Here is a 15704-nt window from a genome sequence, read left to right on the forward strand (position 1 = left end):
TAATTAAATTCTATATACCCATATCTATACTAACTATAGAGCTTAGTATCACAGAGCATTTGTTTTAAGATTGGGTCAGGGACCCCCATTTGAAATCTGGAAAGAGTCAGAAGAAGGCAGCAAATAATTAAAAAAAAAAAAAAAAAAAAACTATAACAAATAAATTTTGAAGACCAATTGAAACGTTGCTTAGAATTAGCCATTCTATACCAAAAGTTAACTTAAAGGTGAACCACCCCTTCAAAGGGGTCTCTACCTAAGTACAGTACATTCCATGTTCCTTTGATTCCATAAACTACAAACAGTCAGTGATACATTTATGAAAGAGCTGCCAACACATATAGAGAACTGCAACTCCCAGCATCCTATTGGTAGATAAGGTATTGGGAGTCCCTCATCTTTGGCACCCCTATAGAAAGCATTGGCTTGACTTTTAGTGCCGAAGCAGCATCCAATAATGAGCCCAATACTCCCGCGGGTGCTGTATAGCAGGAATGTTGTCATTATGCACATAGCTGCAGCTCAACCCCCTCTCCCCTAATTTACTATTAGGGTTTCCATTTAAAGGAGGGGTGGGAGCTGCCATGTTGCCTGTTTTAGACTATAGCGTTGCTGTATATAGGGAAGAAATGGGGGAGCGTAACCATTGATATGGGCGTTACCATGTGACTGTGATGCCTTGTTTCCATTGGTGCAGTTCATGTTGGGCATGTGGCCGGTGATTATGGTGGAGAACCCCAAGCGACATTGACCAAGCGGAACCTGAAACACCACGAAGACATTCCAGCGGCCATGGACTCTCCCTCTATAAATATATAGCACTAGCACTGCCCAGCTCATTGGCACCAGCCCAGCTCAGTGGAAGCTCTTGCCTTGGGATCATTCCTCCTGTTGATCCCGGTGTAATCCCCTTCCCTTCCAGCAGGGGGCAATGTGTCACTGTACAAGCAGCTACGGGTGGGTGTGTGGGACATAATACATTTCTGCTGGTGACAGAAATAACAAGAAATCAATAGAGCAAGAAAGAAATTGTAGCAACACACCTTTGGCTGCGTGTGACCTTAACTGTAACCTGATAAACTTTATAGGCACCTCCTACTTTGTACTGTATCTCCCCCCAGGGGTCACAAGCACGTGACGGGCTCAGCTGATTGAGAGCAGTGACATGTGGGTGTGGCCAATGAGACAGACACCCAGTAAGGGAACTGTAGGGCCCTGTCCTTAATTGCCACCTAGGGTGTCTGGGTGCAACAAGCGGTACCGGGTAGTTTGTTCCAATGCAAATCATTTTGCTCGGTTGGGGGGTGGGATTTTGTGTCTGGTCCTGAGTGGGAGGAGGCTTTGTATCCCCGCCCCTTTCCAGAATGGCAGCCACTCCCTTTATTCCACCCTAGTGATGCAGCATGGGATATGATTTACTGTGGCAGGGGGTGGGAATACAGGGCTACCTATTCAGTGACAGAACTACATCTCCCAGCATCCCACTAACACCTGCATCCTGGACAAGAAACTCTATTACACAATATACAAGGTGTGTGCTCTTCCCAACATGTATTCCATTCCTCTCTCACACTAAATACCCAGCGCTGGGATTAGAGGTGACAGTTGTGAGATGACAGATATTCATGTGTGGGTTGGCCTGATACCTGCAAAACTCACAGGGGGGGGGGGTTACATTTTTGTGACCATTGAGGGTTTGGGTGGGGGTCAGACTGGGGAAGTTCCCTCCTCCTCTGCTCCCAAATATTCTCTGTCTGAGGCCGCACAGGAGAAGTGTAGAGAATGGGAAGGTGCCGGTCCCACAGTGAAACATTTGTGGGTTTGATTCCTGATCCGCACTGACAGTTGGACTGGGCCGGGGGCACTGGGAAGAAACTGACATCACATTGACAAAATCCCGGAAACCCACTGGGTCTGTATTTGGAGCCGGGGCTATTTGTGCTCAGATTAAACCAGAATGTAACAAAGGATTCAATTAGAGCTGGACCAGTTCCTTAAAGGGGAACCATTGCAAAAATTAAAATTTAATATAAACTTCCTCATACTGAAATAAGAAACTTTCTAAATATAATCAAATATTCTGCATTGTTCCTGAAATAATCAAGTTTCACTATTCCTCTCTCAGCATCTGTTTCTCTTCATTCTCTCTTCATGCAGCAGTTGGGTGTCAGATATTCACTGACAGTTAGATCCAATATATCTTATAGGGGGGCTTCTTTTGCCTAGAAGATGTATTAGAGCTCACTCTATTAAATCACCAGACATCATGTCTCTCTACATGCAGGATTTGTGCAAAAGGCAGTTATTTTGCTAGATTTTGTTTATACTGGAATCAGTTATTTGAGTGAGCTCTAATACATCTGCTAGGAAAGGAGCCCCCCTATAAGATATATTGGATCTAACTGTCAGTGAATATCTGACACCCAACTGCTGCATGAAGAGAGAATGAAGAGAAACAGATGCTGAGAGAGGGATAGTGAAGATAAACTTGATTATTTTAGAAACAATGCAGAATTGTTGTGTTGTGTTAATTGATTGTATTTAGAAAGTTTCTTATTTCAGTATGATGAAGCTTATATTACATTTTTGTGATAGTTCCCCTTTAAGGCAGTGGTTCCCAGACTGAGGGGGTTGGGCCCTTGGTTGCGAGGGCTCAGGAATTTAGGCCTAAACACCTCAGAAAGCAATTGGAGTAACATTTTGGGTGAAACCAGGGCTGATACATCAGTGTGTCCCTATTCAGGTAACTTGGTTATGGGGAACAGGGGGGGGGGTTCCACCAAAACTGTACAACAAGCGTTGCCTTAAGGGGGGGGGGATTCCATGGCTGAGTATTGTCCCATGCGGAGAGACCACTACTAACTTATTTTTGTAATAAATTTGTGCTTCTCGTTCCTCCGTGTCTCTTGTATTTCACTTCTGACCATTTCTGTCTCAGTCAGTTCAGGCACTGATGTCGGGGATCAGGCTCAGAGTTGGGGTTCCAATTCATACCACGGGGGGTTCAGTTGTGTTGGGGGTCTCTGTGCAGCCAGGATCTTCCGATCTCAGCAAAAACCCATTCTGTATGTACCCGGTACTGTGTATGTACATTATTGTGCTGAAATAGGAAAGAGACCCCCAAACTGTTCTACAAAGTAGGAAGCACGGAATTATCAGGAATTTCTACATCATTGTAGCCTTAAAGGACAATGAAAGTTTAACTAAAGAAGTAGCTAGAAATGTTGTACATGATGTTTTGTGCTTCTGTACCAGCCCAAGGCAACCACAGCCCTTTAGCAGTAAAGATCTGTGTCTCCAAAGATGCCCCAGTAGCTCCCCATCTTCTTTTCTGCTGATTCACTGCACATGCTCTGTGCTGCTGTCACTTACTGAGCTTAGGGAGTCACTCACAATATACAGTACACATAGAATAGAAATGTCACAATATAAGGCTGATTAGTAATTAATACACATAATTACTACATGGCAGCACAGAAACCAGTGCAATTAGCATCAGAATTTAATAATCAGCAAACCGGTAGCATCAGCTTATATTACAGCCAGGGAAGCTCATTTTCTGCTGGATAATTAGTGACGAGCCCTAAGCTTAGCTTCTCAACAGCCAATCAGAGCCCACTGAGCATGTGAGTGTCACAGACACTTTCCAAGATGGTGACCCCCTGTGACAAGTTTGAAGTCCTGGATCATTGCTGCTATTGACAAGCTCAAACTTTAGCCTCCTGCAATAAGTTCACTATATAAAATAGGACATTTTTAGCCACATTCATTTTTAGGGTTTAGTTCTCCTTTAATGTTTCACTAGTCCAGTTGTGCTTTTACCCCACTTCAGCTGATTCTTGGCATTGCACATGGGAATGTGAGGTTTGTTTGCCCCTGATCCCCCCACACTCCTGCTATATATAGTGGTACTGGGCCTCACATCACAGATCATAGCCTGGGGGGAAATAACATTGGATTTTATCTTTTGGAAAGAAGTCACATGTCCCTGGCCTGCAGAGTCACATGAGCTGCAACTGCTCGTCTGCCAATGTCTTATGACAAAAACCTTAAAGCAACAGTAACGTGAATATGGATCTGATCCGTTACTTTCATATGTTAGGGCCAGAGAACAGTTCGGTGTCCTTAGACAAGTCTGCATTATAATTCTCATGCTGTTTCCTATGGAGGTTCTATAGAATATAGAAGAATGTTTGCTTGTAGCTGCCAGCACTCCGTTATTATTATAAACATGTATTTATATAGCGCCAACTTATTGCGTAGCACTGTTCATCATATTGAACTGAGCTGCTAATGCAACAGAAAAGAGCACAATTCTATTAAAGCTAAGTTATTAAAATACATAAGTGATGGATGGATGGTGCTTTTACTCGCTCCATGGATTGAAGAATTCATGGCAGTGCCCCTGAGTGTTGCCCTTAAACTAATGGTTTGGAGGTGTGAGTGCAATTCCACATTGTGACACTAGATGTCAGTAGAACACAACATAGAGGAATTGAGCCAGATTATCCCCATTCACTGTGTATGTCCCAAATCACATCTCCTCAATTGGGATACTCACTGCTGAGCCTCCAGGAGTAACATCAGAGTAAGAACTAACCATGGGGAGCTTGGGTTGTTTATTGGTGAGAAGCCGCACCCAAGCCTAACGCTGACATTTGCAACACCAACTGCCAGATTGTATCAAAATAATAAGTAATTGGCTGCAAAGCAGAGCTTTATATCTAATTTGCGTATGGGATGCTGGGTAAGCATGAAACGCGTTAGGCCTTTTTGTGGAGTATAAGGATTTTTAATTTGTATAAATAAATGAGATTTTTTAACTATAAATGCATGAGTAAATCTATTTTTGTGGTTTACCAAGTTCCAGGACAACACCTGCCTAAATGTATATAATGCCAGTACTTTTCTGGGGCTGTTTCCATTGTTTTGGCCTCCTGGTTCCAGAGAAACCTTAAAGGGGTTGTGTGCATTTGAGTAAACTTCCATTTGCATTTGTTTTTTATTATTTGTGGTTTTTGAGTTATTTAGCTTTTTATTCAGTTGGTAATTTTAACAATTTGGTTGCTAGGGTCCAAATTCCCCTAGCAACCATGCACTGATTTGAATAAGAGACTGGAATATGAATAGGAGAGGCCTGAATAGAAAGATGAGTAATAAAAAGTAGCAATAACAATACATTGGTAGCCCTGGGGTAAGGTCACACTGGGCGTTTTGGGGAGATTTGGTCGCCTGGCGACTAATCTCCCCAAAAGCCTTCCCTCACTCTGCACTGGCTAAAATGAAAAATCACTGGTGCTAATCACATGCGGCGATTCATTTTCCGAAGTTGCCTCACGAGGAAACTTTGGGCGACTTCGGAAAACAAATCGCTACATGTGATTAGCTTTGGCGATTTTTTCATTTAAGCCAGCGCAGAGTGAGGGAAGGCGTTTGGGGAGATTGGTCGCTGCAAAGTTGAGGCGATTAGTTGCCAGGCGACCAAATTTCCCCAAAACGCCCAGTGTGACCTAACCCTAATAGAGCATTTGTTTTTAAGATGGGGTCAGTGACCCCCATTTGAAAGCTGGAAAGAGTCAGATGAAAGGGGAAATAAACATAACACTGTTAAAAAGAGAAATGAAGAGCAATTGAAAAGTTGCTTAGAATAAGCCATTCTATAACCTACTAAAAGTTGACTTAAATATGAACTTTAAGTTTAAGGCTACAGGATACAATGATACTCCTGACCTTTCTGTTTGGGAAATGCCACTTCCTGTTTGTGCACAATAAAGTCCCCAGAGGCAGGTCTGTACAGAACCCCAACTGTGAGCCCCAATATCAGCCCAACGTCACTAATGCAGCAAAACATAGGAATCCCCTTGTGTTGGGAATAAGGGGGTCTCCCTACTTTACTACATACAAATGTGGCCCTTACATGTGTATAACAACTGTCCAGGGAGTGAAAGAGTTAAATATAAGCCGATGGTTCTCTCTCATGGAAGAACAGTTCAGCAGTCAGAACTGACAGTGCAGCAATCAGGACAGATAGAGACTCCTCCAGTATTTACTTATAATACACAAAAGCCATGAATATCCTGTAAATTATATCCTTATAAACGGTGAGTTCTGATGTCATCAGTTATAAACGGTGAGTTCTGATGTCATTTCTGTCACATGACTCACTAAAATTTGTGTATTATAATAAATAAAGTACCCCCAGTTGCAAAATATGAGGATATTAGAAGTTACCTCGGAGTTTCATGACCTGTATAAAAACACTCGGCCTTCGGCCTCGTACTTTTATATGGTCATGAAACTCCTCGGTAACTTATAATATCCTTATATTTTACAAGAGGGGCTACTTTATTCACTATATAACTCACTCACTGGGGTTGAAGAGCTGTGGGAAAGCAACTCCCAGAATCCCCTGCTGTACTCATTATATATTCAGATCTAATCTTGTGTCGCCTCAAGCTGGAAGTTCAGCATTGTATCTTCCCAATCATTATGATAAATAAAAGCAGTTTATAGGCAAGGAATGTGCCCCAAGGCTAATGCTGCTCAGTTCTAGGGAAATCCTTCTGGCTGGTCAGGGTGTGAACTACAGGTCCCGAGATGCTTTGCGGCGGCCCCTCCCACGACCTGGTCTGGAGGCTGATCCGCAGCGAAGAGAGTTTGGGGCTGCCGGACGGAGCAGGAGGCTGTGAGGCTGGAGCTTGTGGCTGGTCCCCCCGGGCAGGTGAGTGGGTGACTCCGAGGGATGAACCAAAACCGGGATGGATGGGGGGGGGCAGGGTGGAACACGCGCTACAGGGAAATCTCCAGCTGATCTCACACTTTCCTTTTATCTGTTACACTCGCCGTTTGTTTCATTTCCTCTCTGTAAAATCTGAACCCCCACTCCGAGTTTGGTATGAACCTTCCTAATATCTCTGGGCTGCTGCATGATGAATTGAGGGGGTGCGAGTCTATGGGTTATACTGGGGCTGCTTGTCTTTCCTTTGGGAATCAGTGTGTTCCTATAACGTGCTGTGTGTGTCTATATACTGCTGGGAATCATTGCCTTGTGGTACACTACCAACTGCTTCTAATTGTGCTACAGTGTGCATTGTAAGGCAGGGAGTGTATCAGTGGGAGGGGTGTATAGTAAGGGAAGAGTGTGTGTAGTAAAGGGAGATGGAGTGTATAGTAAGGAAAAGGGGTGTATAGTAAGGGGAGAGTGTGTATATTAAGGGGAGGGTGTGTATAGTAAAGGCAGAGGGCGTGTATAGTAAGGGGAGGGCGTGTATAGTAAGGGGAGGGCGTGTATAGTAAGGGGAGGGCGTGTATAGTAAGGGGAGGGCTTGTATAGTAAGGGAGTGTATAGTAAGGGGGTGTATAGTAAGGGGGTGTATAGTAAGGGGAGGGGGTGTATAGTAAGGGGAGGGGGTGTATAGTAAGGGGAGGGGGTGTATAGTAAGGGGCGGGCGGGTGTATAGTAAGGGGAGGGCGGGTGTATAGTAAGGGGCGGGCGGGTGTATAGTAAGGGGAGGGCGGGTGTATAGTAAGGGGAGGGCGGGTGTATAGTAAGGGGAGGGCGGGTGTATAGTAAGGGGAGGGCGGGTGTATAGTAAGGGGAGGGCGGGTGTATAGTAAGGGGAGGGCGGGTGTATAGTAAGGGGAGGGCGGGTGTAAAGTAAGGGGAGGGCGGGTGTATAGTAAGGGGATGGCGTGTATAGTAAGGGGAGAGGGTGTATAGTAAGGGGAGGGCGGGTGTATAGTAAGGGGAGAGTATAGTAAGATATGGGTGGCACTAGGGGGAGAGAGTGTATGGTGGGGGCCTGGGGGAGAGGTCTGTGCTTGGGTGAGGGTGTGTATAGGAAGGGGAGAGAGCACCTATTGGGCACCTACTGTCTGACAGTGAGGAAATACTTACCCCTCATTTGCCTCCCCATTCACATTAGGGAACATGATTTCTAGCAGCGGCTTGTTCCTTGGCCTGGGGCAGTGTAGTGTAAATCACATATTGCACCTCCCTATTATATGTATCTCTATATGAGATTATTGTATATGAGATTATTGTATATGAGATTATTATATGTATCTCTATATGAGATTATTGTATATGATATTATATATGAGATTATTATATGTATCTCTATATGAGATTATTGTATATGAGATTATTATATGTATCTCTATATGAGATTATTGTATATGATATTATTATATATGAGATTATTATATGTATCTCTATATGAGATTATTGTATATGAGATTATTGTATATGAGATTAGTGTATATGAGATTATTTTATGAGATTATTATATATGAGATTATTATATGTATCTCTATATGCGATTATTGTATATGAGATTATTATATATGAGATTATTATATATTAGATTATTATATATGAGATTATTGTATATGAGATTATTATATGTATCTCTATATGAGATTATTGTGTATTCAGTTCAGTGCCGGGGGTGTTGGCCCCCAGTAAATTTTCAAAGGGAAGATCCTGTAACCGAGTGACTGTGATTGGCTCAGACGGAATCTGATTTACTGGGGATGAAATTGAGGTTAATGGTTAATTTGCCTCTCAGTCTCCTCCCTCCTCTGTATCTGCTGCTTAACCCCCTGATGGCTATGGAGCTCCCCAGTGCTGTGTATGTGAGGGGTTAAACTGATCCAATATTATTATTATTATTTATCTGATCAGCACAGACAGGATTGATTCAGTCCCTCAGTCAGTGGATCTGCAGACACATTCCAGATGTTGTTGAACTTTATCCCCCCCTCCCCCCCTATAATGCAAATGGATGAGTCAGGCCGGTCCAATTTGTGGGTGTGGCCAAAGGGCTAATTGATCCGATATCTGCAGCAGTTGTTTTGCACAATGAAATAAAACTGTATAATAATTACTTTTCTGTTCTCTGGTTCTGACTCTTGAAACAATGTAGCTGAGGTTCTCCCTCCAGGTCTGTTGCATTTTGCTGTGAATCCAATTTGCTCATCACTGACCAACTCAGTAACAATCAGACCTATAGGGGGGTAACCAAGGAGCAGCGCCCCAATTAAGATATAACGGCTGTCCCCCTGGGGGTCCAAATTATTAGCTCACTGGTCCCTCTGGGGGGTGGGCCCTGCCAAAAAGAAAAAGTCTCTTGCATGCATGGCCACGCCTCTGATCTCTAAATTGCCACCCATAACCCTCACAAGCCCAGCCCACTTTGTCATATGCCCATCCCACTTTGCCATAAGCCCATCCTACTTTGCCATAAGTCTAGCCCACTTTGCCATAAGCCCATCCCACTTTGCCATACACCATAAATCAACCTCTGCCATGGGGCCCCTAACTGCCCTCTTTACCCCCCGGATCCCATTTGGGGAATGAGCCGATTAGAAAAGCTTTATGTGTCCGTCCGTCTGTCAGTGAGACTGGTTTAATAACTGGGGACATAAAACAATCAGTTCTGGGGTCCATGAATCCCACTGTGTTTATTTTATCAGCTCAGCAATGTTCAGCCCCTGGTGCTTTGATTCTGTACCCGCCGGGGCCTCATGTAGCACCAACATGTTCTGTGGCACCTGCACTCTCAGTCCAGTCTGATATTGGGAAGAACAGGCAACAATTCTACCCCTAATCTACCTTGGAATCAAGGGTCAAAACCATTTCAGAATGTTTCCCTTTAAGTGATATAAATTACCCCCCCCCCTTGCTAAAACTCCCAGCATTCCCTATAACCCATTTTACCTCTGTGCAGCCAATTGCAACTCTGTGATACCCCCACTTGCCCCTTCTCTGCTGACCCCATGCCAAGTACAAGGTACATATAGAATTATTATTGGTACAATCAGTGGGAACTGACCCAGAGAACTGGCCGATATCACTTAGATTATCATTATCATTGTAGCACTGGGGTCCTGAGTTCAATTCAAGTTTCATCTTTATCTGCACAAAGTGTATTTGTGTCTATCCCTGTGTCTATATGTGTTCCTCTGGGGACCCCAGTTACCCCCAACACCCCAAATACATACAGGCAGGTTAATTGACTGTATGTGTGATAGGGACGTTAGATTGTAAGCTCACTGGGGAAGAAACTAATGGGAATGTGATAGGGACCTTAGATTGTAAGCTCCACTGGGGCAGGGGCTGATGGGAATGTGATAGGGACCTTAGATTGTAAGCTCACTGGGGAAGGAACTAATGGAAATGTGATAGGGACCTTAGATTGTAAGCTCACTGGGGCAGGGACTGATGGGAATTTGATAGGGACCTTAGATTGTAAGCTCCACTGGGGCAGGGACTGATGGGAATGTGATAGGGACCTTAGATTGTAAGCTCCACTGGGGCAGGGACTGATGGGAATGTGATAGGGACCTTAGATTGTAAGCTCCAGTGGGGCAGGGACCGGTGGGAATGATGAATAATTGCTGGGGAATATGTTGGCACTATATAAATAAAGAGTAATAATTTTATTTGGGAACTTTATTTGCATAGACAGTTACCTGTGCCCATAGACAGTTACCTGTGCCCATCACACAGTAAAGGTGGCCATAGACGCAAAGATCCCAGAATTTTCGGACCGTGAGTGGAGAGTCCCGACATTTTTCGTCCGGCGGAGATCGGTCGTTTGGTCGGTTGGACAGGATTTTGTCCCAACCGTCCCGCTGGAGCCCATTGCGCTCTTATCGTAATCCGATCATTCAGCCCAACATTCAGATGACCCCCGATATAGCCCTGCCCGTTAGTGGCATATCGGGGAAAGATCGGCTCTTTTGGAGATGTCGCCAAACAAGCGGATCTTTGCGTATATGGTCACCGTAGGGTGGGGATCAGAGCAGGTTAGTGATTGATAAGTGATTGTGTTCTGATCACACGCAACTGTCTGACCCTCTGTCCTTCCTGAGATGCTCTGTCTGTGCTATGAGTAATCACATAGGCAGCCCTAGGGATCTCCGAGAGAGTCCTGGTCATCCCAAGATAGGATAGGAGGAGCCCCAAAATTAGGGACTCTGACTCTTGAAACAATGTATCCGTCTGTTCTCGTCCAGGTCTTTTAATCAGCTGCCTCCTGCTACATTGTTTGAGAATATAATCAGATAGACCGACCTTCTTTCCATAGAGAGAGAGTTTAACTATAAAGCCACTGAGAATAAGGAATGAATGGATATTGGGAAGTTGCTTAGAATTTGATTTCTTTTCATTTTGCAACAGAAAAACAAAAGTTATTTGGGTGTAGTTGTCCTTTAAGCATAATAAAACTCAATCAGATGTATAGTGCATTGAATACGGAGAGAGAGAGCTGGGGCTGCCGTATTTCAGAGCTCTCTGGATAACGGGTTCCTGGATATTAGATCCCATTACAGAGTTCTTATCTATAGCATTGTCAACTGAGGGTGAATATTATGCTGTAAATCCCTGCACCGGGTCTCGCACATCCCTAGGGATTTCAGTAATGGCTTTTATGGTGCTTTCCAGCAATGAATGGGTTAATTGAGCCTAAATATCCATTAGCAGCTCTGGACATCACCTTGTGGGCGAGAGTCTGAGTGATTGGGATACAGAGTCACTTATCCAGCAGAAGAACAACGGAAGTTCTGATTTATTCTCATTCCCAGCAGACAGCCAATCACAGGCCCCGATCTGGCGGTTTTGGAAAGGGAAGTGTTTGACTTGTGAAGTGGCATAAGCCCTGGCCCAGCCAACGTCCCTCATACGAGTGAGCCCTGGTTTATGTAGAACAGAGAGCTCACATAATCAGTTGGTCAGTAGAGGGCGCAGTTTCATTACAGTCTATGGGTGAGGCTTCTTTATCTCGCCCCAGAGGAACTGCTGTTGCGCCTTTTACTGATTATAAATCAGAATGTACAATTACAATTGTAATTATGCACTATAATACAATTAAAATCAGTATGATGACTTTAAGCAAGTCGGTTGGAAGGAGCAGAATACGTTGGTGGGAGCGAATTCTCATGAGAATGTCTCTTTAATGCATTAGCAGAAGCCACAGAAAGTGCAGGTTTGGTTTCTTTATGGCTCTAATGAACAGCAGCTTTCCAGGGTGGTATTTGTATTTGCTATCTGGTTGCTAGGCTTCATACCCATAGCAACTGTACGATGTTTTCCATGGCATAAAGAGGAACATTAATATAAGTACTGTATATTAGTAACAATCGGGTCTCATTTCAGTTTGGAGACAGAAACAGACTAATTTAAAGTCTTAAAGTACTTCTGTCTACAAGATTTACAATCTATTTACAGTCTACATACACCCTTACTAGGTGTGATATCAAGTCCAAAGAACAAACATATAAGCAGTAATTATCCCTAGTGTAAGGAAAAACAAATTGCTGTTATGTAACATAGGCTGTGAAATATGGTATTTCTATTTATAAAGCAGACAATTGGTTAGAATATCAGCCATAAAGCAGTGGCCAGGACTGCTGCTTACAATGGGGATCAGATAGGATCTGTGCAGCCACTGGGACAGAATGCTCTGTTATACAGATAGCTAGAATCTCAGCTGCCATAAAGCAGGACAGGACTGCTGCTTACAATCGGGATCAGATAGGATCTGTGCAGCCACTGGGACAGAATGTTCTGTTATACAGATAGCTAGAATCTCAGCTGCCATAAAGCAGGACAGGACTGCTGATTACAATGGGGATCAGATAGGATCTGTGCAGCCACTGGGACAGAATGTTCTGTTATACAGATAGCTAGAATCTCAGCTGCCATAAAGCAGGACAGGACTGCTGCTTACAATGGGGATCAGATAGGATCTGTGCAGCCACTGGGACAGAATGCTCTGTTATACAGATAGCTAGACTCTCAGCTGCCATAAAGCAGGACAGGACTGTTGCTTACAATGGGGATCAGATAGGATCTGTGCAGCCACTGGGACAGAATGCTCTGTTATACAGATAGCTAGAATCTCAGCTGCCATAAAGCAGGACAGGACTGCTGCTTACAAAGGGGATCAGATAGGATCTGTGCAGCCACTGGGACAGAATGTTCTGTTATACAGATAGCTAGAATCTCAGCTGCCATAAAGCAGGACAGGACTGCTGCTTACAATGGGGATCAGATAGGATCTGTGCAGCCACTGGGAATGAATGTTCTGTTATACAGATAGCTAGAATCTCAGCTGCCATAAAGCAGGACAGGACTGCTGCTTCCAATGGGGATCAGATAAGATCTGTGCAGCCACTGGGACAGAATGTTCTGTTATACAGATAGCTAGAATCTCAGCTGCCATAAAGCAGGACAGGACTGCTGCTTACAATGGGGATCAGATAGGATCTGTGCAGCCACTGGGACACAATGCTCTGTTATACAGATAGCTAGAATCTCAGCTGCCATAAAGCAGGACAGAACTGCTGCTTACAATGGGGATCAGATAGGATCTGTGCAGCCACTGGGATAGAATCATAAATCTATAGATTATTGGGATCATTATGTTGCTCATATTTACTCTCTTGCTCCGCACTGGGGATGGTGAGTGAATAATTGCCCTACTCTGTAAAACACGTAATACAAATGATTATTTAATGAGCGGATGAATAATTCAGGGATATTATTGTATCAACCGGGATGAATTTTGTTTATCTGTTCATGTTGCAGTCGGTGCATTTGCTCATTACATAGATACAGAATTCTGTAGTTACTGAAGATGAAAAAAAGACACCAGAGCTTAAAATTCAACCCTTTCCCCATGAAATATTTCTCTCAGAGGAGAGTTGGGCCAGTGTCTGAATCAACTAAAAATATGATCATTATTATGTGTATTTTGTCCTACTAAGGATCCCGTCCCTGGTATCTAGTGTATCCGCCAGTAGGACTCCCTCGGTGCAGCTTTTGTTCAGTGGTTCCCTATAAGCAGAGAAATACTGGATTTCTGGGGAACACGTGATTTCTAATGGGGGGATTCGGGGTCAGTGTGAGACACTGCTGGTTGCGGCTCTGAGCTGCACGTGTTTCCCATTAGCAGGTTCAGTTCTGCTCTGTGTGTTATTTAATATCCCCGCAGGGATGTGAGACTCCGGCTGAAACACACGGATTGTTGTGATTTAGTAACGTCCCCCCAAGACCCGGAGCTGGAATCAATTACTGTCACATGGTGCTGGGGTGGGGGCGATGTACTGACCAACTGCAGGGCTGGAGGCTTATAAATCGGACATTTATATAAAGAACATCTGTAGTCCCCGTTGATGTGCCTAAAGTTGCACTGGGATGTTGTATCACTCTCTGCACATACACCAGCCTTATATTATTATAATACACAAAAGCCATGAATATCTTGTAAATTATATCCTTATAAACGGTGAGTTCTGATGTCATCAGTTATAAACGGTGAGTTCTGATGTCATTTCTGTCAATAAAGAACACCCAGTTGCAAAATATGAGGATATTAGAAGTCACCTCGGAGTTCCATGACCTGCATAAAAATATTCTGCCGAATATGGTCATGAAACTCCTCGGTAACTTATAATATCCTTATATTTTACAAGAGGGAGTACTTTATTCACTATATTATATATTATTATTATTGTATATTATTATTATTATTGTATTACATTATTGTAACTCCTGTACTTCTCCTCTGGTCTGCTCTTACCCCCACCCTCCAACACTGGGCATGTGCAGAATTCTCTGGCACCCTTCTCACTCTGTCACCCACATACCGGGCCAGGGTTGCCAGGCAAAGTCGGCCACACAAACGCCCCAAAGCTAGCCAAGAGGCACTTCAAAAGTAGCCAAAAAATAGCACAAAAGTCTAAAAAAATACACAAATATATATGGAGATATGCCTTTTTCAAATGTTTACATGAAGAAAAATGGGACAGATGGGGGCCCCAGGAGGTATAGGGGTCCCATAAGGACTAATACATATACAATTTCAATAAATATTGGTAAGGTTTTTCACATTAGGGCAAGAGTAGCCCAAATCCATACCTTGGCTAGTTTGTACTTTCAAAACCAGCCTGGGCTTTAAATTAAGCCTATGAGGAGGGGTCCTTGGTAGACACGAAACGCGTCAGGCCTGGTTCTTAATTATGTTAAATAAAATGTAAGCTTTTTTAACCCTTTTACAATCTGACTCCGGATTTACTACTTCATGAGTCCAGGCTTGTGCCAGCCTCTTTTGTAGATTTCTGGACTTTAAATTAGTAGCCCAATTTGTCTGGAAAACCGCCAACCTGGCAACCCTGTACTGGGCCCATTGGAATGCGTCCCCACTTATTTGTCAGCTGCAGCTTTATTTTTTTTCTCTCTTTCAACAGGAAATTGAAGGGTTAGTTTCCCCTTTGTGTAGGATATAGACAACACTATGCTATTGGAAAAGTGAAGGGAAAGGTCAACTTCCCCTTTAAAAATAAAAGCTACATGAGACTGAAGACAATGAAAGACAAGAGAACGTGGGAAGTGAATGATCGACAGATTAAAGGGCCAAAGTCAAAATCCACCAATATGTTCAGGGTTTATTGGGTCACAGTTACTGGTTTATGACGCTGAGAAGATGTGAGTGTGAGACGCAGGGTTCTGAGTAATGGAGGATGGGCACCGGGTGAATAAGGGAGAGGTCGCGACTCAGGAGGAGAGATATTGATCCGTGTAGGGATGGAACAATGGGATCAATATGTGGCACAGTCTCTGCATGTGATTGGCTGGGGAAGGGGAGGCCAAATCCAGGGATGAGACAATCGGGTTTGACACTAGGGCGGCCAATAGG

At 43.8% G+C, this 15704-nt stretch overlaps 2 protein-coding genes across 2 annotated transcripts in view; both read left to right on the forward strand.

Annotated features, from left to right (window-relative positions):
* Positions 1-1998, forward strand: part of acer3.L (alkaline ceramidase 3 L homeolog) — a 38137-nt gene extending 36139 nt beyond the window's left edge. Inside the window, exon 11 of the mRNA XM_018245646.2 lies at positions 698-1998. Coding sequence (XP_018101135.1) covers positions 698-751 — 54 coding nt within the window. The 3' untranslated portion in view covers positions 752-1998. The remainder of the gene's footprint in view (positions 1-697) is intronic.
* Positions 1999-6617: 4619 nt separating this feature from the next.
* The window catches only part of capn5.L (calpain 5 L homeolog), a 52887-nt gene continuing 43800 nt past the window's right edge, over positions 6618-15704 (forward strand). The window contains 1 exon segment of the mRNA NM_001087339.1: positions 6618-6721. The gene's annotated coding sequence lies outside the window, so the exon portion shown is untranslated.

The sequence above is a fragment of the Xenopus laevis genome, chromosome 2L (assembly GCF_017654675.1).
Source record: "Xenopus laevis strain J_2021 chromosome 2L, Xenopus_laevis_v10.1, whole genome shotgun sequence".
Classification (NCBI taxonomy): domain Eukaryota; kingdom Metazoa; phylum Chordata; class Amphibia; order Anura; family Pipidae; genus Xenopus; species Xenopus laevis.